The sequence below is a fragment of the Hemibagrus wyckioides genome, linkage group LG03 (assembly GCF_019097595.1).
Source record: "Hemibagrus wyckioides isolate EC202008001 linkage group LG03, SWU_Hwy_1.0, whole genome shotgun sequence".
Classification (NCBI taxonomy): domain Eukaryota; kingdom Metazoa; phylum Chordata; class Actinopteri; order Siluriformes; family Bagridae; genus Hemibagrus; species Hemibagrus wyckioides.
This window is the reverse complement of record NC_080712.1, coordinates 21,775,911-21,801,244: the sequence shown is the minus strand read 5'-3', so window position 1 is coordinate 21,801,244 and position 25,334 is coordinate 21,775,911. Positions and strand designations below refer to the sequence as shown.

The 25,334-nt window shown below is 37.7% G+C and overlaps 1 protein-coding gene across 2 annotated transcripts; it reads left to right on the top strand.

Annotated features, from left to right (window-relative positions):
- The first annotated feature begins 24 nt into the window (after positions 1-24).
- letm1 (leucine zipper-EF-hand containing transmembrane protein 1) lies at positions 25-25,016 on the top strand. 2 transcript variants are annotated; one of them, XM_058385803.1, is made up of 15 exons: positions 25-325; positions 6,085-6,142; positions 6,389-6,860; positions 13,156-13,299; positions 13,536-13,673; positions 14,748-14,951; positions 15,038-15,157; positions 15,278-15,409; positions 15,544-15,705; positions 17,598-17,714; positions 18,874-19,008; positions 19,542-19,735; positions 20,855-20,887; positions 21,737-21,875; positions 22,350-25,016. In XM_058385803.1, the coding sequence occupies exons 1-15, from the start codon at positions 247-249 to the stop codon at positions 22,503-22,505; spliced, it is 2,283 nt and encodes a 760-aa protein (XP_058241786.1). In that variant the 5' UTR covers positions 25-246; the 3' UTR covers positions 22,506-25,016. The 2 variants fall into 2 exon arrangements, with proteins under 2 accessions (XP_058241786.1, XP_058241787.1); XM_058385804.1 differs by lacking the exon at positions 20,855-20,887.
- Positions 25,017-25,334: the final 318 nt, after the last annotated feature.

Genomic DNA, 25,334 nt, shown 5'->3' with positions numbered 1-25,334 from the left:
CTCCCTCTGTCGGTGGCGCGTGATTTACAGGAAGACCCGAGAGCGCATGAAGGCCATTTAGAAGCGAGCATTTTGCAAGATCATCGCTTGAATTACCTCTGATACAGACCAAGGGCATGGGACAAGAATTTGGGACTTTAGTGGATTAGACACTTTATAACCGTTGAAAAGCCACACAGCACTACCGGATCGACGTCTGTGAACGCTGGATTAACAACAAACAGCTTTTCATAGACTCGGATTAGGATGGCGTTAATTTTGTTCTCGAGATCCCGGTCTCCGTTGATGAAATCCTCCAGATCATTAAAGAACGAGCTGAGAAAAGGTAATGATGGTGCTTTCTGTAACTGTATACGTTTTTGTTCTGTTTTTTTTTTTTTTTTAACGTGGATGAAGTAACCAGCTGTCTGGCTGTCGCTCCCGCCGTCTAAATGGCCTTGTTAATAGCCGGCACAGTGAAGCGACGTCTCGGCTGTCGGCGTGTGTCAGAAAGAAAGAAAACACGGCAGGTTTACAGTAAGCTAATCACTAGCATACAGTCTTATACAGCAAACTGAAAAGAAAAGCGTTACGATGTTAAAGCACAGTATGGGCCTAGCCACGATTTTAGACTGTATATGATTTATTAGGCTGACTACTATGTCAAATGAAGTATTATTTGTTCGTTACTATAGTAGCTAACTAGCTAACGTTTAGCGGCACAAGCGTTTAATACTACAGATTGAAATGGAACAGCTCACCTAGCTAAAGGGTAGCTGCATGACATTAACCCAGATCATGTTAAAGAGTGTTATTCAGACATCTGTGTTCAATTGAAGCTGTTTTGTGTCCATTAACTTTAGGAGCTGATAATAAACAGGCTTATTTGAACAATAACAGTGCAGGCACGTGCTGTGAGCTATTTTTTTTGGCTGTATACCTCAGTGGGTCATTTCCAGAAAATGTTGCTATAACAAACTGCTACTGAACTTTCCTTTTGTAGCTACATTGTGCTGTAGTTTCCACACATTTAGGGAAGAATCCATGGCTCTCTGGACCTCTCTAACCTTTTATTTGTCACACAGCCACCTTTTCAAGCAGAAGGGAATGATAGCAATGTTAGTGGTTTTAAATGATTGTCTTCAGAGTTTTCAGAAATCCCTTTTCTCAGTCATGCTAATCACTATGGAGTTAGATCAGTCTTCTAGCTAAGCCGCCATGCTTGAGCTGCTGCTTCCAGGTTATTTGAGGACAAAGTCCCTCTGCAGCCCTGACACAATAATAACCTTTCTCACAAACTGCTTGCAATCCACCAGTTTCATCACACTTGTCTTACTCCCAGATAATGTATGCTTGCAACTGTGTTGTATTTAATCAAATATGTTTTGGCACTGGTGTCATTTTACCTGTATCGTAAATCCAGCTTTTCTTGTGTCTTTCATTTGACCAATTTACCAAAGTAACTAAATTCACTGATTTATATCACTTCTAAATTAAACGTTTGATGAACATCTCAAGGTTTCAAGCTGCACATTAAGTATGCCTATGTTGAAATGTTTGTGTGTTGCTTTAGCAATTCTGGTGCTATTTTGTCACTGATGATAATAACAGGAGGATGTTGCTAGAGCAAGTGCATAATGGAAGAAAAAACATCGATCACGGACAGGTTTCGCTGATTGCCCCCCAAAAAGCTAGTGTGTACTACTCATTCAATCATCGTGTAACCACCGAAGGGTAAAAAAGCTCTATCTTCCAGTACCATGCAGTGCTGTTATCACTATGTGTTGTTCACTTACAACCATACCACTTAGAATGAACAGAAATTAAGTGTGATTCCATGAATGCGAGTGATAGTCTGTTGGTTATTGGTCTGTAGACCAACTTGAAGGATTTGAAGCCTTTACAGGAAACCAGTGAAGAAGGGTGTAACTTTGTGTTGCGGTTGATTGAAGACAAATTATTTTGCTGCATTTCGAGTAATTTAGCAGTGATCACTGAGGCAGTGTCTAAACATGCTCTGTAGGTTCAAATGATCAAATTGGATGCGTTTCTTTTTAAGGTTAAAGGTAGCACTTCCAAAATGATCCCATGTTCAGTCTTGCCTGTCAAGCCTATTGTACACCAAAAGACACTACACTTCATGAGAGTCATGCACATCTTTGTAGACAGCATTGAACAATCTCAGTCTCAATTTCTTGTACTGGTTTAGAAAGTACAACATGCTAATGGCTGTACTGATTCAGATTATTATGAAAATCCTTTACCTTGTATAATATTACGCAGTTTATTAATGTCGGAGAGATTTTCATACTTATGTTGGAATATTCTAGAGTAAACAAATAACCTAAATAGAACAAACAAACAAACCTAAATAAATAAATACACTGAATACAATGAAAGCAAGCAAACATAAATAAACAAATAAATAAAAATAGTGAATACAATGAAAAGTGAGCATAAATAACAAACACAAAAAATGTGTTTTATTGATTAGCATTATGGACATTAAATGTACTAGTGCTCTTTTAAGTCTTATGCAGTCTCCACTGAAATGCCAACATATAAACAATCTACAGATCTACCTGTGAAGACCTTGAAACAAAATGAACGAGTAGGCAATTAAGAAGTAATAACAATGGCATTAGTTAGCTTTTAGTCCTTATATGCGGTGTCTTTAGAGACACCTGAAACTGCGTTGTATCTCAGACCTGCTGACTAACCACTTAGCAGTTAACAGTTATTCAAAGGTCAAGGTTCCAAGTTATTTATCATCTTAAGCTCATATTTGTCGATTATTTAGCAAATCGATCAGATATGTATTATGGTACTGTTCATGCATGTTTCATATTTGCAGTAATACTTAGAATGTTTGGTATGTTTTCTACATTTAAAATATTTTAATATGAAATATTATAGATCATTAACTTACCGGAACTTTTCAGGAAACTTGTAAAACTGTATAATGTGCATGATATGCTAGCAGCAATGTTATTGTTGAACCACATGGGTGTAGGGTGCAGTGTTTTACCTTCATAGGAAGGTAAAACACTGCAGCCACCACAGGGCAGTTTTGGACCACTACAGATGCGTCAAAGTGGAAATTGCACTGATTGCAAGACTGAAAAGCTCCGTCCCTGCATATGTTGAGAAAACAATTCTGATTGGTTAGGTTGATGTAGCAGCCGTTCACATCAATGAGACGTATTAACATGTATATCATGTAGGACACCTTCCTGTTAATCTGAGTTCATTAGCATAAATTATACAGATTATATAGCTGTGTCCATGTTAAACATTAGCTCTTTACAATATGTAGTGGAAGCAGGTGGTGCAATTTATCATTTGTTTTTCATTATAAACTAAAAAAAATGAAGAAAGCATTCTATTTTAAGACTTGCCTGGACTTGATCACAGGGCATATGTTATCAATTACCAAACATCTGGTTTTGGTCAGAGTAGTCTGGACTGTTAGAAACTGTTTAACTCTGAGGTTGATGTGAACCGATTTTCTCACCTGTCAGGTTGGAAGTACAGTTTTACCCGTATGACGTGACTGCAGTGTTGGGCCAGGGGTTCTGCCTGTCTGGATAAGATTTATATGTAATTACAGGATAAGACTGCGTTTATAGAAATGCATCACTGTGGAGGAAGCACAAAGGACAGCGATGACAGCTTAAAGATATACTTTTGTGATATACATCTTAAACATAGGGTGGCAAAATAGTAAAGCAATCACGTGAACACCCTACGTGGAACGTGTAATAATGCAGGCTATTGTTTAAACTAAGCCGACTAAAAATGAACTTGAAACAGGTGTTTATGGAGAGACTGTTCTCAAGTCTGTATTCAGAATCAACAAAAAAATTTCACTTTAAAATATGGACAACTGTATAATTGTTCTTGTTACTTTTATAAGGTGTAATAAAGTACAGAGAGAGAGAGAGAGAGAAGGGAACACTGCCTCATTAAAGAAAATGTGTAAATTAAATGTGTAAGTTCATTTTTCAGGACATACAATATATACTGATCAGGCATAACATTATGACCACCTGCCTAATATTGTGTTGGTCCCTCTTTTGCTGCCAAAACAGCCCTGACCCACACTGTGTATTCTGACATCTTTCTATCAGAACCAGCATTAATTTCTTCAGCAGTTTGAGCAACAGTAGCTTGTCTGTTGGATTGGACCACACGGACCAGCCTTCGCTCCCCATGTGCATTAATGAGCCTTGGCCATCCATGACCCTGTCACCGGTTCACCACTGTTCCTTCCTTGGAGCACTTTTGATAGATACTGACCACTGCAGACCGGGAACACCCCACAAGAGCTGCAGTTTTGGAGATGCCCTGATCCATTCGTCTGGCCCTTGTCAAACTTGCTCAAATCCTTACACTTGCCCATTTTTCCTGCTTCTAACACATCAACTTTGAGGACAAAATGTTGACTGCTGCCTAATATATCCCACCCACTAACAGGTGCCATGATGAGGAGATCATCAGTGTTATTTACTTCACCTGTCAGTGCTTATAATGTTACGGCTGATCTGTGTATGGTCAGAAGTTTGCAGAAACCTGATTGGTTCTTTCCCACAAAGTTAATACTGTAAATTATTTATATTCAAACTGTTGATCACTTACTGTTATTCATTTATCAGCATTTAAACATTAGAAATATGAGGAACTAACCGAAACATTATTCACTAAACATGACCCAGTCGTCCTAAAGTCTACAGAACAGCCTCTCAGCTGATTCCCTGCTAAAACTGCAGAAGTGTACATAAGATAATTCATAGTTTTAACGGCAGAAACTGTTTACTGTACAATAAAAAAAAGGTTTAAAATATTGAAGCATGAAGATTAATGGCATTTTGGCACAGTTCAGAATTTTGAAGTTCAGGGAAAATGAAAATCTCCACAGATGTTATATATCCTGCTGGTGTGGAAAGACTTCAATGGAAGTGTTTATTGTGACTGTGCCTCATGTTAACCACCCTGTTTACCAAACACAGCCTCACCTTTGCCCAGGATATTAATCAATCTTTAGGAAACAGCCGTTATTTGGAGGGGCAGTGGTAGCTCAGTGTTTAAGATGTTGGACTACTGGTTGGAAAGTTGTGAGTTCAAATTCCAACACCCTTGCTGAGCCCTTGAGCACGGACCTTAACCCTCAACTACTAGTTGTATATTAAAAAAAATAATAAGATAAATGTAAGTCACTCTGGATAAGGGTTTGTCGGTCAAATGCCAGAAAGTAAATGTTTTCAATGATCTCACTGGTGATCTCACCTTTACTGATATTCCTACTCTCATTCTGCTGGAAATATCCTGGTCACAAATATATATTATATTTTACATTTAACCGTTCTAGCCACCAAGGCTTTCCTGAAAAACAGCATCAAACCCTTTTTGGGCAGAATTATAGTTTGTACACTTAGAAGTTTTATAATTGTATTTGGACACCGTTATGTCCAATATTTGGTTTATTTGGTTTGGTTCTTACAAAGGAGACTGTCTGCTTTATTTGCTACTATAAAGTGTTTACAGTCTTCTCATGGCAGAATATAATGTCATTGTTTTTGTCATCATTTGACTTCCAGTTCAAAAGACTAATCCACACCAGAGAAGATTTTATTCCTCTTGGCTGAACTGATTTCCTTCATTGTTATTGTTTATATGAACAAGACAGAATAAGGACTTACAGAAGCATCTCAGTCTCAGCTTCACTGATATAATTGTTTGGATAACTGTAGTCTGCTGAATGCTTTCTTTTTATTGACTAACTATTGTAACATCTGCGTACATTAAGCTGTCAAATAGATTTATATGGGAGTGAATGTGGGTAACTTAGTTGATCGTATGTCATTTCAGGTGCTTAAGTCTTTAATTAGTCGTGTTTGCAACTTTGTAAATGCCAATTATCCTCTCCTAATAATGCCATTCTGTAAATTTGAGGGCAGAGAGAAGGGACAAAACAAGGATTTAATGTATGCTGCTTAAATAGGTTATTAACTGTTAATTGCATTATGTTCGTAACAGACTTCACTGTGAAGCTGGAGGTGTATTGGAGTTCATGTTTATGAATGAACTGTTTTTTTTTTCTTGCAGGGAAGCTGAAAGACATAGCCTGCTTCAGTTGTACTGCACTACGCCTGGCTACAAACAGGTACACAGAGCTCATTGAGTAGTAAGGATATATATATATATATTTAGTAATTAAAAAGGCAAATAAATAATAAAATGCAATATTTATTATTTATTTGCCTTTTTATTACTCATTTTAATAATTATAGCATGAAGATACAGTAAATAGACATTAGTGTGACTTGTTCATCTTCATTACTGTTAGAAAATTACATGATCCTCATATGTGATGGATTGTGAGTGTGATTTCGGTGTCTCTCTCTAATAGTCCCGAGGTTCTCAGAGGCAGTTTGGCAGCTCAGTCTCTCGGGCTGCGTCCTGACCATTCATACACACGTCAGTGCTCAATGAACAGTTCATCTCGTCTTTACTATGCCGTCCTGATACCCAACTCTGCTGCACTAGGCCACACCCACGCTGTCTCTCATTGGACAGTTGCGCAGTGGACCACACCAGTACGGTGGGTTCACACCTCAAGCTGTCTTTATGACGACTCCAAAGTGGAGCGCTCGCTGCGTTCACTAAAAGATCGAAATAAAAAGCTAGAGGAGGGAGGACCCATCTACAGCCCTAATGTGGATGTGGAGCCAGTGCGGCGAACGCTAGGGCAACGCGTGATTGACGAGGTGAAGCACTATTACCACGGATTCCGACTTCTGTGGATTGATACGGCCATCACTGGACGCATGCTGTGGAGAGTGCTGAACGGACAAATTCTGTCACGAAGAGAAAGGAGACAGGTACGAACACACACAGACACTTACACAGTTACACAGACCAAACATGACTATATGGCAGTAATAATGATGACGTTCATGCAAATCCTCTGAGTCTGTTTACTGGCAGCTTTGGGATTTATGCCTGTTTTTATAATATTGTATCATTTTATTGACACACTAGCTTTTCCCTAATTGACAAATTGTTTATTTTGCATTAAATGTGCTCTCTATTTTGCAGCTTTCTGCAATTTGGTACAATTACCTATTCATTATTCTCAACAACACATACAATATTTTCTGGTTTGAGTCTGAAAACTCAGTTCAGTTTCTTACTGTAATTTATGGAATACTTTCATAATCTGAAAAACACTTCACTAAGAAACATAGTGAGTTATTTATTTATTTATTTATTTTAGATATTTATTTTATTGGTAATAGTAAAGTATTATTTTATTACAGTACGGTTAATGGTTAGAGTTAGGGTGACAAGTGCATTCAACTCTCCACCAAAAACATCCTCGTGCTAGAACAAATGTGCCGCAGTCTAAGAATCTCATAATGCAAAATCCCTTTAATGTAGAATGTAGTGCAACTGTTAGTACTGTTAAATTTGTTGTAAAGATATAGTGCTTGCTTAAGTGTTTAGGTAAGAGCTTTGCATGATAACAGTGAAGTCAGTGAATCAGTTGTTCGTACAGCCAGAAGAAGTTCATTCCAACACCTATGGTTCCAGTACCGAGAACAATCTTGATGAATTCCTTCTCTGAGTCTTGCAGAATAGCAGGTCTATTCCACCCATGTTTGTGACTCCAAGGGAACATGATCCTGATCAAGGTTCGCTTAGTAACTATAGTAAGGTAGGGCAAGCATCAGTGTTTTAAACCTGATATGGTGCAGCTACAGGGAGGCAGCATGGGGAACGCATCAATAGGGGTGATTTAGGTAAACTTGAGGAGGTTGAACACAAGCCACGCAGCAATCAGGTTGTAGCAGTTTGATCATGAGATGACAAGGGAATGGCCTTGGCAGAAAGGAAAGATCCTCCTGATGCTATAACTGAGAAATAAATGACATGATTCATTTATAACATTAGGTTCTCCAGGGAGATGACAAGCTCATTGATGTCAGGATGCAGAATATAAGAATATGTTGCAGATCATTCTTGCTGGGAGTCGGTTCTATGACTTATTAGTTGCTTTTCATGGCTTCATCAGAAATGCTAATATCTGTACAGTAACATGACTGGGAATTTATATAAAGCAGAAGCAGATCCTCTGATATGAGCATACCTTTAGATGAGCAAATAACCTCCAAGCTGCACTATTAACTTGAAAGTTGTGTGAGGATTGTGTGAGTCTTGTGATTGACTTTGGCTGTTGAGAGATCAATAAGAATCAGGACTGGTGATAGACCGAATGATTTAGCAGCATGAAACTTCTCAGTAAGGACTCCAGGTCAGTTTCTGTGCACATGCCTATACAGCATGGCTGAGTTGCTGTACAATGCTATTCATTCTACACTGGCCTCTGCTCAAACATGAAGCATTCATTTACAGGTTTAATAAATATAACACTAAAATGTCTGAAGTGGCTTTAAGATTATTTCAAAAATTTGTTGCCCTATAATGGTTTCAAATACCCTTCTTACCCGCAAATACACTATATGGCCAAAGGTATGTGAAATCTGACCAATCAAACTTGCGTGCTGAACATAACATTTTAATATTAGTGTTGTAATAACCTCCACGCTTCTAGTAGGTCTCTGTACTAGAATTTAGAGCATGGCTGTGAGCATTTGTGCCCTTTCAGTCGTTAGTGAGGTCAGGCACTGACGTTAGGAGAGAAGGCCTGTGGCATTTCAGCCAACCATCGCAATGCTGTTTATTGTGGTTGAGGTCAGAGCTCTGTGCTCAATGCGTGAGTCCTCAGGGAACCATCTCTTCATGGAGCTTGCTTTGTGCACAGGGGCATTGCCAAGCTGGAACAGGTTTTGGCCCCTTAGTTCCAGTGAAGGGAAATTGTAATGTACAGTTTACAGAGACATCCTAGACAATTGTGTGCTCCCAACTTTGTGACAGCAGTTCGCAGAAGAATCACATATGGGTGTGATGGTCAGGTGTCCACATACAGTTTTATAATGTCAGTTATAATGAAATGAGTTTTAACTGCACCCAAGTGTGGGGCTAGAGGCTGAAAACATTCAGTAAAGCATTTGCAGTGCATGTTTTATTTCTAGTCATTATTTTTCTCTATTACAACTGTCAAATACATGTGCTGCTGCTGACAGGAGCAAAGCTTGCAATGAAAAATTATACTTGATTGCTACATATTAAATAAGTGTTTCCCTCTCACCCAGCAGTTCACCTAATTCCTGTTCATTAACTTATTGGAAAATAAAATTAGGCTGGAGGCACACTCCTCATTAGTACAGTTGGTATTATAATTACTAGGCCATAAGATATGACTAATGATGAAGCCGCTTGTCATTGTACAGACGAGAGAAGGACTAGCTATTAGGTATAATGGAAAACTGTTGGCAGGCTATCAGCCGGTAGTGACATAATCTCCAGAATATAAAATTGAATTAATGCCAGAATTAATACATTCTGGCATTAATTCAATGAAATAAATGTGCAAAAAAACATGTTTTTAGGAAGAAGTCAGGTCTAAAATTCATTAATGCAAAAACAGGAGATCAGATAGACCCCTATATAGGAAAACTGAGAATTAAGGTGGTTATATTTCACTCCTTTTTACACTTTGTATAAAATGTTTATGCTTCAGTTGAATATTCATACTTTGGTAAACAGGTGAGACACTCTGAGTTTAATAATGTTTTATATTTTTTATTGAATTATTTCTTGAAAATGGCTGTAAAATGTAAGCAGTGTAATAAGCAGTAACATTATTTGCCACAATGTTACTGTGTACTGAATGCTTTATTGGCTATTTTTAAATACATTGCTGACAGAAGCACTTTGTGTAGTAATGTGATCCTGGTAAGATATTACATTTGGTGCATTGATGGATTTTTACAGGTAGATTTATTTCGTGATTCCTTTCAGTTCACTGAGTGAAAGTTTTAGCTCACTGAACTGAAATAATTGAATTTTACAGAAGCTTGAGAATGAGAAAGATCTCATTGCATAGTTGAGTGAAGGATCTTTCTTTGTCAGTTTTGTCTCTGAAATCCTCCCTTAGATTTTCTGTTTGTTTTCTCTTTTTTTTTTTTTTTTTTTTTATCTTTTTCATTTGTCTCTCATCCTGGCAAACGTTGCTTGATCAGAAACGCTGTGGTGACATGCTTTACTAGGCTGAATTGTGTGTGTGTGTGTCCCCACATGGCCAGATGCCCAGTCTCTATGTTTCTTTTGTGGTAATGTGATATCCTTTGGGGAGCTGCTGCCCTTCAGACCGAGGTAAAACAGGGGTCAGCTAAGGCACTGCTGTAACAGAAGCCATCCCTGGAAGCATTACACTCATCTTGAGCAGAGTTTTCCTGTCTGTTTTTGATAACAGCATGTGGTAAATAACGCTAAACTGATTTATCCAAATCTTTTCTGCAATGGACTTTAGTGTGGTGAATTTTCTTTCTTTCCCACGTTTCTGGCAGATGCCCTGAGATTTAATCCTACTAGCATAGTGCTAATGTCTGACTATCTCAACCTCTCAGACAGACACATGACTCATTTGCTGCCTGTATTGCCACATTCCCGGAAGATCTCTGCTCAGTTCAGACTGAAATAGACATCATGTTATATTTGTTGCACTGTCTGAGAGATGTGATTCTTTTTGTTGGAATTATCTTGTATGATAAAATTTATCTTTAGCCTGACTAGCGTCTGTTCTTGGTGACTATGCTGTGATCAGCATGTAGCCTCCATAACGTAACTCCTTTACATCTAATATGTGCAACATTGCAAATACAAGAATCAAGATTTATTAGACCAGATATTCAGTTTTGCAATTTCTATGATCCTTTGCATAAATTAGACTCAGATTCTTGTTCTTGTCTGACTGGAGTGGAACCTGATGTGGTTCTCCTGTTGTAGCTCATTTGACTTATGGTTCGACATGATATACGTTCTGAGATGCTTTTCTTTTCAATGTGGTTTTAAAGAGAGATTAATTTGAGTCATCGCAGCCTTCCTACCGCTCCGATCCAGGCAGGCCATTTTCTTCTGATCTCTCTCACCAAGGTGTTTTTTCCACCCAGAGAACTGCTGCTCATTAACTGTTTTTGTTTTCTGCCCTGCTCTATTGTGGATGAAAATTCCAGGTGATCAGCATATTTGAAATACCCAAACCGGCTCACCAACATCCATGCCAGAGTCTCTGAGATCACATTTCCCCTCTCATTCTGATGTGAACATTAAGTAAGGACCTGTATCTGCATGATATTATCATGCTGTCACATGATTGGCAGATGGATAACCGGATAAATGAGCAGATGTACATTCATTACTAATGAAGTGGTCAGTGAGTGTATAGCTCAGTGTTTTCCATGTAAAACAAAAGAACATCAAAAAGTGATATATTGGTTTAAGATGTGATAGTAGTCTGGACTCCACCGGGGTTTATTAGTTATGAATCTACCCAAAATATCTCACAATTTTGCAGTAGGGTAAATAGAATCAAAAAGCTTCGAAAAATGTAACAAGTGCACAAAGTACTGTAAAAATGAGTCTGAGACCACATTTTGGAAAAGTGTCAAGCATCATTTGGTTACAAAATGAATCCCAAACTTTCTTGAGTGCACCATTAATCCTTAATTAAACAACTGAAATAATATTGCACAACCATGAATCTAGCACAACTCAGTGAACCAGGAAGGATGAGATTAATCAGAGAAGCTACCAAGAGACCAAGGGTAATCTGAAGATGCTGAAAAAAATGGAAAGATCCCATAGCTCATGTGGAGAAGATAAAAAACAAACAAATATGAAATCCCATTTGGAGTCTTAGCATAATAATAAAAACTATATATCTATTAGAATTACTACCAATTGTAAAATGTATACAGTATTTCAGTCATAATTGACCCAAAAACTATTGCCGAAGTTCAACAAGCTAGATTTTTTAATCTGGATTTTTTAAATGCTAATAGTGCTTGTGTTCCTATCAAAAAGTGAACATTTCCTGGCTGAGAAATAAACCATTTGTGTGTTAACCCTAAGACCAGTAGCAAACTCTGGTCTTATGGACCCCACTGTATGAAACGTTTGCCTAATGTGAGCCATTTGTTGTCTATTTTCACCAAAACTTTTAGTGGATTCAAAGGAATTTAAATGAGCAGAGTCTTGTAATTGAATGAGTGTTATAACAGTCTTAGAACTTACAATTAGTCCTCATACAATCCATGTGGGCCTCCTGTGTTAAAAAAAAAAACACATTAAATGCCCTTACACATTCCCTTAGCTTGAGTTAGCATCTCCTCATGCTTCCTACCGCTATTCCTCCTTCGTGTCTCTTTAATTCTTATTCGCATTCAGTCCAGAGGCTTTTGATGTCATGTCTTATCCTCTTTTTCCCCCTTTCTTTCTAAAGCCACCAGAACCCATGCTTCTTTTTTTTTCCTCATTCCCTTTTTTCCCCATTTACCCCTCTCTGACAGAGGTGATATACATGTCAATAGGGGAAAGCACAAAGCTTCTTTTCACCCTCTTTGTCTTTGTTCCTATAGGACCACAGACATGCAGGTGGAGTGAGGGGAGAGGAAACTAAAATTTATCTACGTCTTTGTAGCACTCGTCTGTGTTTGGGTCATTTTTTGGCGATGGAAGTTTTTAGGTTTTTTATTAATGCTATAACTGGCCTGTGCTACTTTACCTTTTTTTTTTTATCAGACTTACAAAGAGAGCTTGCAAATCGAGGATAACAAGAATGACAAAGAAGGAAAAAGTGAGAATGGGGGATGGGACATGTGGAGAGAAATGTTAGAAGGTCAGGAATAAGATAGGGTCCTAATTAGACTTTGAGGATCTACATATAATTGGCCCTTGCGTAACACAGCCCATAATGAAGCGGGTTAATATATTCTGACCCTTTACAATACCATCATATAGTTACGTCTAATTGCATATTAGGCAAACACTAAAGAAATTAAGCAAAAATAATGTAGATCATGTAAATAGATGAGAAGATACTGCTTAATATACTTCTCTTAAAGAAGTCACATTTACACCATCACATCAGCTGATACTTGTAACACTTAATACCTGTATATGATCCCAGCAGTGATTTAATGGTTGAGCAAGCTTAGATCTGCTATTGAAAAGCTATGTGTATATATAATTGCATATATTTTTTCTTTCCAGTTCCTAAGGACATGTGCAGACTTATTCCGACTCCTGCCTTTTCTGGTGTTTATCATTGTTCCTTTTATGGAATTCCTGCTTCCTGTTGCTCTGAAGCTTTTCCCCAACATGCTGCCATCCACTTTTGAGACAAAGTCCAAGAAGGTGCGGTGATCTTTCACTTTCTATTCTCCCTGTGCAGCTAATATCTGTGGAATTGTGCACTCGTCATGATATCTATAACATATCTATATGATATGATATGATATGATATGATAACATTTATAATCATCACTTGTATGTTATATAAAGACAGACTAGTCATTGTAGAATTTGAGTATGTTATGTAGATTATTTCAGGCTGAAACATTTTTACAATTACACTATTTAATACCCTGCAGGAAGAGAGACTGAAGAAGGAGCTCAGAGTCAAGCTGGAGATGGCTAAGTTCTTACAGGACACAGTGGAGGAAATTGCACTGAGAAACAAAGCAGACAAAGGCAACGTGACTGAGGAGTTCTCTAGCTTCTTCCAGAAGGTAACACCACAATGATCTGTCTCTGATCACAAAGCGATCGTCGGTATTCAGTATAACGGCACACTTGCCGTGTTTAATAATAATTCAACACCAATAACTCATCAAATATTTATACTGACTGCTCACCATCTTTAGCTACTTTAAAACCGATCCCAACCCTGACACTAATCACACCAATTAGGAGTGTGTTCAAATACTTTAAATGACTATTATTCATCTTACTATATATGTCCACATGAGTTTAATATAATACATGAAAAAGATATTCTGTGTCTGGCAGTATTTTGATGTGCTGGTGGTGTGCAGGTTAGGTTTGTGCATTGAGAATAAAAACATGGTGAAGAAAGCAGGTGAACAGGTCGAAGTGGGAGAAAGGAAAGAAAATACAATATTTTCTTTAGTGTCCAGTATAACCCCCTTAAAATGAATAAATGTGACATTTGACATAAATAAGGTATGTCAGGTTAGCAGCTAAAGCCTGTTTACACAAAAGCAGCAGTGCATTCACAGCATGCCACATCCATTCTACACACCAGCCACTGCCCACAAACATCCTGACCATAATTATCAAAGTGAAGTGTCAAGCAGGCATTCATTAAAGCTTTTGCTGTTGTGGTTTTTATTCTGTTCATTATTATCTTAATACATCTGTCAAGCATGTGCTGCTGCTGCTGATTACTAGTTGTTATCATTCTACATTCTAATTAATATTGATAAAAACTCATTACTGTGATTAATTCAGATCATATGTTGACACTAATGTTGAACACTGATCAAACACTGATGCTGATCACTGTAGTTCACTACTGAATACTGTTACTACATTTGCTCCTTATGTATTGACAGATGCCTCTCTGGTAGTCCCACGATACATTACTCAATTAAACCAACATGGTTGTGCCATGTCTCATTATTAGTAAAGTTCAGGTTTCCCCTCCTCAGCTTTAATCTCAAAACAGATCTATATTGCCCCCGTGTGGTCATCCTGCATACATATAGACTCTTCATCACTTTGCAGTCAAAAAATACCAGTACTCTTACTTTTTCTTAATTTCTTTTTTCCCCTCACATCAGATCCGGGACTCAGGTGAGAGGCCTAGCAATGAGCAGATCATCCGATTCTCCAAACTGTTTGAGGATGAACTGACCCTAGACAACCTGACACGGCCGCAACTGGTAGCTCTCTGCAAGCTACTGGAGCTGCAGCCAATCGGGACTAACAACTTCCTCCGCTTCCAGCTCATCATGAAGCTCCGCTCCATACGTGCTGATGACAAGGTGCCTTGTCCAGCACTACAGTTTTTCTTTTTACTAATCGCAGTCTGAATTACACATCAGCTCTGTGTGTTATCTTGTGTTGACAGCTGATAGCAGAGGAAGGAGTGGAGAGCCTGAATGCTAATGAGCTGCAAGCTGCATGCAGGGTTCGAGGCATGAGATCTCTGGGAGTGACAGAGGAAAGGCTTAGAGATCAACTCAAACAGGTAACACACACTTCTGTCTGTTCCAGCACATCAGAATAATGGTGATTTTGGTGATTAGCTGTCTGATTCAGCTGTCATATATGAAGGTGAAATATAATTGAGATTGTGTGTGTGTGGCAGTGGCTGGAGCTGCATTTGAACCAGCACATCCCCACCTCTCTGCTACTACTTTCAAGGGCTATGTTCCTTCCTGACACTCTGTCCCCTGCAGACCAGCTTAAAACCACACTCCAGACGTTGCCTGAGATTGTGGTACGTACGTTAGACATACATATACCCGCCTCACAGAGTGTGTATGACATTTTTGGTCTAAAAGACATCACCACAATAGCTACATCTGTTCCTGTAGTATTTGTTTTATGTCTGATGTTGGTATGCTGTTCCAGGCTAAAGAGGCACAGGTAAAAGTGGCAGAGCTTGACTTCTCTAAGGTGGATAACAAGACTAAACTGGAGACCATGCTGCAAGAAGAGGCAGCTATTCGCCAGGAGAACAGAGAGAGGGAGCTGGAGAGGCTAGCCGAAACCGTAGAGAAAGCCAAAGAACAGGTTGGAGCACCCATCAACCACTGCAGCCAACACATTCCATCATTACAGAGTTTTGTTTATGACACACTTATGGTCAGCATGCCAAAAACAAACTTCATTTGGCTAGTGTGATTTTTAAGCGAAATCTACAAATCCCACAGTGGATCAGTTCTATAAGCTCTATGGGAGTGGCATCTAGCTGTCATCTTTTCTGCTCAAATCTGCCAAGTTTACAAATATGCTCTCTCAACAGCTCAAATATTCAAGATGTTGAAAGCGCAGAGGTGGTTTTTGTGTATAGAAACAATACAAGTCATGAAGGATATAATAACGCAAGAAAATTAAACATAGTGTCTAATTTATGCCTATCTTTCTTTTGGGCATAATATTACACACACAAATTGGTAGCATTTTCCCCCTAAAAATAATCTTAATTTTAGGGCCTAGATTAGATGGTACCACTTGGAATTATTGGTATCCTTCATGAAAATGAGAAAAAAAAATGAATGTTTGAAAAGACCAGCACATGCTCTTGTAAAATTGCGTTGTAAGTCATGTTGTGAGCTCAAACATTCAGGGTCATTGTATTTTTATTTAGCAATGTGAATTTTTCCACCAAAAACAAACCAGAAAGTAAACAATTTAAGTTTTCTCTAAAACACTTGCTTTGAAATGACCAGCACATTTAATATTATGTGCCATCTCACCTTGAAAAAATAATAGCACTGAGTCTTTTCATGTAATATTAACAAGATTGGTAGAGATATCTTGGTCCGTTCCCTGAAGCAAAACATTTTACTCTCGTTCATATTTGTAAGTGAAATCCCTAGATAATTCAAACCGCAGACTTTCAGTAAGATTTAAATATGGAGGCTAATATGGCCATTGATAAATACTGATTTTTTTTGTGTTTCATTGGCTTGAAAATTGTCTATGGACACATGACAAATATGAACCTGGCAGAAGCAACCAGGTTTTTGGTAACATATCCTCGTACATGGCAGAATTCATGATGCCATCAGTTTTCACAAGAGCCCCTGAACTAAAACATCCACAAAGCAGCCACAATACATCAGTGGTCCACCTGCATATTTTACAGCTAGTACCAGGTGCTTTTCCTTGGAGTTGCACTTCCCTTATTGTCCTCATTATGTTTGAATGTGGTCTCTGATAACCACAAAACATGACTAGTAGTTGATTTTGAAACCACAAGATCATGAATTTGAATGTTATATATAGATGAAACCTTTTGTGATGGCCCCGCTTGTGCAAAATTTTAGTATTTTAATCTGCTTATTTTTTATTACAGAGCATCAAGTATCTCTTTTGTGTTCATAGTTCTTTGGGTTTTCCCAATGCAGTATATGACAGAAGGATTTTACATTGCTGCAAACTCATATTTATACTCCAGAAAATGGAGCAGTGCTTTCAGTTCTTGTCTTTAACCATATTTTTCACTTTGTGGCCATTATAAAATCTTCCTTGATGTATAAATAAGTTTGGCACTTGTGTATAAATGGTCATTCTAGTAATTCTGTGACACACGCTATCTAACCCAATAGCTGCACTAAAACTTTAAATGAATTAGCCTGACAGTTTATGCTCCTCTGAGGGCTTGAATAAAAAGCCCATGTGGCCTGGGCAAGAGGAAAATTTTGCACCTCTGCCTTTTGATGTTTAATAATTTTCTCAGAATGGATGAGCCTGCAACTTAAACAGACAGCAAGTGTACTGTGCATCACCTTTTCTTTTCTTTTATTTGATTAACATGTGATTTTAAATAAGATTACTTGATCTTTTATGCAATTACACTGCAATTTAGACTCCAAAAATTGTGTTTTGTTTTAACTAATGGTAAATACACCCAGACTTAATTTGGAATGCTAATGGAGGGTTTTGCATTGTGTTTGCAGAAGGAGGATGTGGAGGCTGAGATGCGGGTAGACGCTGATCTCGCTATGCCCAGTGTAGACGTGGCTATACACTCGGAAACTTTACGAGACACAGCACCGGTGCTGGACGGTATTAAGGTATGATTAACACAGACAGACAGATTCATATACTACAACACTCAAGCACTTGGTCCTTTATGCTTGAAATGATTACTTACCATTTCTGGTCCTTCAAGCATTTAATCCTCAATCATTAAAGCTTTTATTTTTTTATTTTGCCATTTATTGTAAAGAGTCGTTGTGCTACAATTGTGCACTAATTAAATAACCAAGTAGCACTTTTGTGTATATAATAAGTCTACGTGATATTCTTTAAAAGGGGTAAAATTTAATATTTTATTATTATGATTATTATTTTTACGTGTCTAAGCATTCCAAGAATCAAGAAATGTGATTCAATAAACAACTCAGCAACTTCAATTGCTATCATCTCTGTTAGTCCCTTGTCCCAGTATGCTGTAGAGCAGTTCCACAAACTTTCAGCCATCTTTAGCTTGTGAACTGTGTGTAATGTGTGATCTTGTGATGGCTTATTTTCTTTTTCATGCTGCTGTCAGTTTGAGCTGTGGCAGAAGTATCTGCGCATCAAGGTTCTGTACTTCTGTGTCTTCCATCCAGACAAGAGCTCACTGGCTCTTCTGCTCCTCAGAACTAAATATTTTTAACTGGCTTTTAGACATGTGCTTATTTATTTTTACTAATAACCTGGAAAAAGGAATGAAATTAGGATTTCGACTTGAGTAGTGCTAGACGGTGAATGAGGAGCAGAAATACCCGGTGTAGCTGTTGGTCTTTAGCATGCTTCTCTTTCCACTGTCTCTGTCTCTCTAGTTGCTGTGAATGTCTTTCACTTCCTTTATTCCTGTAACCCTTCAACAGCCTCCTGTTAAATATTTATTGCTGTTATTGATTCATTCATCTTCATTAGCATGCCTGTATGCTGGGAACTCTACCACGTGATGGGAATACATACACACACACAAAAAAACAACAACAAAAAAATGAACTCAGAACTGAACCCAGGACCCTGGAGCAGTGAGACACTAACTTTACCCACTATGTCTACATGCCTATTGCTGTTATGCAATCTTTTTTTGTTTTTTTGTGCACCTAGTACAGTTACTGCAGAATGTTTGTGTTTTCCACTTTCTGCTTGAACACTGTCAGTGTCTGTCTGTGTCAGTATGCAGTGAGCTCATGATATAGTATAAGTCCTGTATATTTTTTCACTCATCAGGGAGAGGAGATCACTAAGGAGGAGATTGACATGTTGAGTGATGCCTGCACCAAACTGAAGGAGCAGAAAAAACTCCTGACTAAAGAGAAGGAGGAGCTGGAGGAACTGAAAGACGACGTGCAGGAATACACTGAGGTGAGAGACCAGCACGTTTGCAAAGTTTTATGGGGAGGAACAGTGTGAAACCATCAATGTCAACCCCCCCCCCCCCCACTGCATCCCTCTCGGACCGACTATATGTTTTAGAATCACAGGGGTGTATCTGTATACTATATACTATGAGTTTCAGCCATGCATTCTCACTTTCATCAGCCTCAGGAAATGCAACCAGACACACATTTAATTTGTACTGAGGGTTGCACTGGGTTGCACAGTAGGGGTCAGTGTCTCACTTTTGTAGTGCTGTTCAGTCTATACCTCCAGGCAACTGCGGAATAATTGAAGCAAACAGTTCTTTCCATTAAACATGCCGAGGCAATTCTATATGTTTTTCCATTTGAAAAAAGCTGCAACAATTAGCGTCACATATCCTCGAGGAAGCGTGTGTAGTCGTTCTTCTTCTTGATCAATAGTACTGTGACAAAGATGGGTAATCGAGTTAAAAAGTTTTTTTTAAAATGACTAGAGGAATGTTCTTTGCACTAATCCCCTGTTTTGTTATATGTCAGGATCTGGAGGAGATAAAGAAAGAGCTTTCTAAAACTGGGCAGGAGAAAGAGGTGGAAGAGTCGAAAGCCAGTAAACATCTGTCACGCCGGGTGAACCGCATGATCAGTCGCATGGATAAGATCATAAACGAGTTAGAGAAAGACAAGCTGGTGCTGGATGGACAGATGGACAGCGGAACCACACCACCAGTTGGGTAAGAAAGTATGATTTCCTTTTTTTTTTTTTTTTTTTTTTGTAATGTGTATCAGAACATTTAGCTATTTGTGTGTGTGTTTATAAGCTGTGGGCTGTCAAAATGCATTTTACTGTTTGAATACTATTTACTTTGTTTTACGCATGTATTGGTCTAACAAAAATATACGGAATAGTGTTTTTTTAAAGAATAACAAATGGCACATCACATTGTGAAAGGGGATTTCAATACATGCTAATTTTTCTGGATTAAATGGTTTTTTTTCCCCCACAATTTTGCAAAAGAATTTTCCAAATACTGTAGATAAAAAAAGGGAAAACATCCCTGATTATATAGGAGGTCTTTTTGATGTTTAAAAAATAACACTATACTGGAGTTGTTTCAGCATCGATAAAATTTGGCCAATAATGATAAATAATAATAATAATAATAATAATAATAATAATAATAACTGAATGTATTGGAATATATTTTTTAAATGGAACAGAAACCTTGTCAGCCCTAGTGCAACATTGTGTCCGAAATCACCCCCTTTCTCACTCATTCAATATTTACTATAAGATCACAGTGTCTGGCATTAGTGAGAGATACTCTGGAAGTGATTTATTATAGCCCACCGTAATATCTTTATAACTTAAACGTTATAAATTACCCAATAAACTGAAACTGCAAAAATACAGAAGTAATAAAAGCAATGTTCTTTATTAAATACACCACTAGAAGTACCAGTTGGCTTTAAGGATTTAATATTTTATTTATATCTGTTGATTCTGTAGCTATCCTTTCTTGTATATGAAGTGAAAAAAAAAATCACTACACAGTGTTGAAGTGAGTATGAGTTGTATACTGGGTTTACGGTGCACTAGAAGTAATGTAGTGGGAATAACGTTCAAATGTGAACACTCCAAAGTGACTGTGCACAAAGTAGTGCAGTAATGTGATGAATAGGGAATAGGTTCAGACAAATTGTATTTGTATGCACAGTCTGTGATGCATTGTGGGATGTGGTGTTTGTGATCCTCAGTAAAATGGTGGTAGGAGGGCCGCTTCAACAGAGCTAATCATGAAAGAGCTTTTTTTTGTACTTACAAGCTTTTGTTGTTTTGTTTTTTTTTGTAGATTTTTCTTTGAGAAATGTAATGACTTACAAAGGTAAGGAAAGATGCTCACTGGGCTGTGGGTTGTTTTGCATCACAATGCCATTAACAAACATTTCCTGGGTTCCTAAATTTTAACAATCGGGCTCAAACACAAGTTAATTCGCTTTGTACTGACTAACCTGGTGCTAATGGGTCAATTAATTTACTTTGTTTTGTGGATGTAAAGTCTTATATATGATTAATATCGTACAACTGGTTCTCAATGCCTGGAAGTAGTTGTGTGATATATTGAGTTGTATTGTGCTGCAATTCAACTGAAGTATTCAAGCCATCAGTCTGGATCGACGGTTTTACACCCGAATATTATTTCCATCTTATCTTGTGAATTTGACCGGTGAAATATGAAACCACGGTTCAGGTCTGTTATTGAGAAGCAGTGTCATCATAGATAAGACTCTCTTGTTATTGCACCACTTTATTGTTCTCAGTGCTGATGATAATAGAACAAATCAATAACTTTTCACACCAAATGTAATTGCTTTCTTGTCCTGTGCTAAAGTGAAAAATAACATTTCCAAAAGCGTTATATGTTTTGAAATGTTATCATTCGCTCAAGTACAACCAATTATTCCCCCAGACACCTAAAATGAATACATAATCATTTTGTATAGAATAGGAAAATACACTGAATGTAAAATATTAAGGGTCAATTACATGTAGAAATGATATAAGGTGTTTAAAAGTGGTTTGGGAATCTCTACTACAGTAATTGCATGCAATTTCGAGGTTTTATTGCTCAGCTGGCTCCTCCCCATCATTTTACTTCACTACTGAGTTTGAGTGTGTGTAACACTGAGTGTGTGTAACTGTTTCCTGTATGCTGCATGTTCCTTTCCTTTAGGGAAAACCTGATTAGCATCAATGAGCTCATTGCTGTCATGAGGCAGATCCAGAGCATTCCAGAGCACAAGCTGCTCAGCATCGCCGACGCGCTGGATGAAAACAAGGACGGCAAGATAGACATTGACGATGTTATCAAGGTAACGGTTTATGCCAGGATAGGGGTGGGTGATATGTAACGAATGAAACATGACGGGATGTGCTGTTATGGGAAAATAATAAACAAGAAGGATGTTTTGGAAAACATAAAGTTTACTGTTGCTAAGATCTGACAGTGGAGACTCTGCCAATCACTGACCAACAAAAAATAATTTTTTTGTGGCCACTGGGGAGGGTGAAGGCTAAACTGTGATTCCTGAAACTGGCCAATGATCTCTTCTTAAATTGTCACACATGCTGCATCATAGGGCAGTGGAATGTACTCATTGGATGTGTTATCTGCCATGTTCTGCTATTTACTAGTGTCACTGTGATTGCCAGGGGAAAGGGAGTATGCCATACAACCCCTTTACATACCTCAGACAAGTGTATTGTGTGTGTATTAAATGACATGTGCTATTTAATCTGATCTCTTTGTACATGTGTGTGTGTGCATATGATTTTGCACGTTTTAGGTGATGGAGCTGATCGATAAGGAGGATGTGGACATTAGCACATCACAAGTGTCGGAGATCATGTTGATGCTTCAGAAAGAGGAGAAGCTGGTGGAAAAGGAGAAAGCTAAGGAGAAGGCTGAAAAGGAACAGGCAGCTAAGGTTCAACAAAACTAAGTTCATCACCGCAAGCTACCACTGAGCAGGAACGCACAGAGGAACCACTGGTGCTGTAGCCACTGGTTTCATACTTGAAAAAATAAGAGAAATTAAATTATTTGCTAAATTAAATCCCAGCATTCGTTTCAACATCTAACCATCAGCTGGCAGTGATGTCACGTCTTGTGAGCTGACTCACTGTTTTTTTTTTTATTTTGCACGTCATTGTGGTCGTCATCATTCCACTGCCACTGCTGCCATTCGGATTCAGTTATTTTGTGTTATTTTATTTAAATCAGATTATTTTGAGCTGAATCAATTAGCAGAAACCACTGAATGTAGCTCAGCTGGCTTGTGTGTATGCTATTGTATTTGTCCAGAAACCAAAGGCAAACTTACAAAGCTATTACAGGACTCAAGGTCAATATGCAAATGCTACAGACTGAACAAGAGGTCAGCTCTTTGAGTGAGCCTCAGCTATGTATTTTGTTTTTTATTTGCTAATTACTCTGCTGTGGCCTTGAGTGAACACACACACATCTTTCCTGATAATGTCAGTGATTTATAAAAGAATTACCTTTATTGGTTATGTGTTGCTCAGCTGAAAGTCCTCCATTTAATTAACATATTAACAGTGTTCCATTTTACCCCTTGATGGAGTCTTGTGGATGTGTGTATATTAGTGATCTAGTTAACCTTGGAACAAGTGCTAGCTGTAGACTCATAATTCAATAGGCCGGAGTTCTTTATGGAACTGTGGAGGATAGATGGTGAGAGAATTGTTAGGTGCTTGAAGTATAAGTGTGTGTGTGAGAGAGAGAGAGAGAGAGAGAGAGAGAGAAGATGGAGTAGGCTCTTTGCAGTGCAGACAGGTTTCGAGACTAGGCCTCCGCTCAGACCCAGTATGGTGAGGCCAGTCTGGGTACAGTCACTTCAAGGACTGGGTAAACACTCACACCATACATGGAGAGGGTAGCTAGCAGATACAGACACACACATTGTGTTATGTCAGCATAACATAGTTGCACAGGGCACAGCAGACAGTGAATACATCACTTCTACTCCTAAACATGTCATAGAGAGAGAACAGAGTGTCTGACCTGAAAGCACCGACTCTGTGTTGTATCAGAGAGACAGACGGAGCTCTGTTTTGGAGTCAGGGTGCCTTTTACACTTTGTCTATAAGTTTCAGCCAGGCAGCAATCAAGGGTCAGAGGTCAACCTCACCATAGTAACCACCTGTATTTATGCAGCTTGTGTATCTGCATTTGCGCCTTAAACCACATGAATTTATTTGCACATTAAAATCGATATAATGTGTTGTTTTAAAGGGAGCAAGATATACTGATTTACAATTGCACTATCATTATTTAAAGCTTTTTTTATTATTGTTTTGCGGTTGTGATTCAGACTCAGGAATATTTGTGTAATGGGCTGCAGTTGCAGGTTGGGAGAAAAGCGGGCAGGCGGCTGGTTTAACTGGAAGAGATGGAGCAACTTTTGTCTAATGGCAGGACTATTTTTGGGTGAACGACCCTGAGTTTCAGGAAAGAGTTATTGTGGTATTTCTCTACCCTGAAGGTGCATTTCTGTCCTTCTGATTTAATATGCACTTGGTTATTGTTGACCTTACGATGTGCAAATTCAGCAGTAGTAGAAGAACAGCTAATTGACAAGGAAGGGTACAATTCTAACCACTATTTACTTCATTCAATGTTTGTAATTTAATTTAAAACCAATTGGAGATTGTTTTAAAGATCAATTCAGAGCAATAGCTGTATTATTATTATTATTATTATTATTATTATTATTATTATAGAAAGTTTCAAAGATCATCAAACGAAAGTTATTGCTAAATCTCTTTACTGGCTGTGTAAGAATATTATCTAGTCCAGTATCATATACCCCTACCAAAGAGGGTATTATATTTTTTTTTAAAAAAGGTATTTGCCCTGGGGGATTATCTGTGCTTTAAAAAAAAAACTAATTGTATAAAAAATGAACCAATTAAAGCTAAATTATACTGAAAATCAACCAATAAATACATTTGTTCAACTGTAATCGTAAATGTCACTGTGTATGTTGTTAAAAATATGTATGCACAAATATTAATCCCTAGTAGTTTTTATGTTCCTATATGTTGTAACTGTACAAGTGTACAGTAGATTGGCTTTTAGTGGCTAAATTCAATGAATTTATTTTCATATTTCAGAGTTTACCAAAATTGTGTGAAAGGAGGTGTGTAGCTTGATGATCTATTTAGTTTTTTGTTTTTTTTATTATTATTATTTAAATTAAATTTCTTAAAAGAAGCACAAAATAAAATTGATGGTTAGTTGGTAAGATGAATTAATTGATATTGTTTTTTAAACCATCAACAATCTGAGTTTGTTTTGTTTTTGAGTTTTTATTGTCATAAAATATATGGGAAAAAAAAAAGCTTTTAATTTTGCCATGACTGAATCTGATGTATGGTTATACATATTCTGAAACGGGTCGTTCCAGTTTGAATAAAAAGAAGTAATATGATTCCCGGGAAGTGTTGTACCATTTCTTTTTCTTTTTTATTATTATTATTATTATTATTATTATTATTATATAATTGTGTTGATTTTTTTTCTTCATTTCATTACCTTTTTATGCCTTACAGCTTTTCCCACTTTTTTTCAACTTACCATTCCTGCTTATATATTATACACTTGCTTGGCACTTTATTAGGAACAACTGTACACCTAATCATTCATTAAATGATTTAATCCGCCTGCAGAGCAATGCATAAAATCATGCAGATGGCCAGCAGCTTCAGCTTATGTTCACATCAACCATCAGAATAGGGAAAATACTTGA

Excerpts from the sequence above, each read along its gene's own strand:
- letm1 (XM_058385803.1), top strand. The coding sequence starts at position 247 with ATGGCGTTAATTTTGTTCTCGAGATCCCGGTCTCCGTTGATGAAATCC. Across the intron at positions 326-6,084 it reads AAAGAACGAGCTGAGAAAAG|GGAAGCTGAAAGACATAGCC; the intron begins GTAATGATGGTG and ends TTTTTCTTGCAG. Across the intron at positions 15,410-15,543 it reads AGACGTTGCCTGAGATTGTG|GCTAAAGAGGCACAGGTAAA; the intron begins GTACGTACGTTA and ends ATGCTGTTCCAG.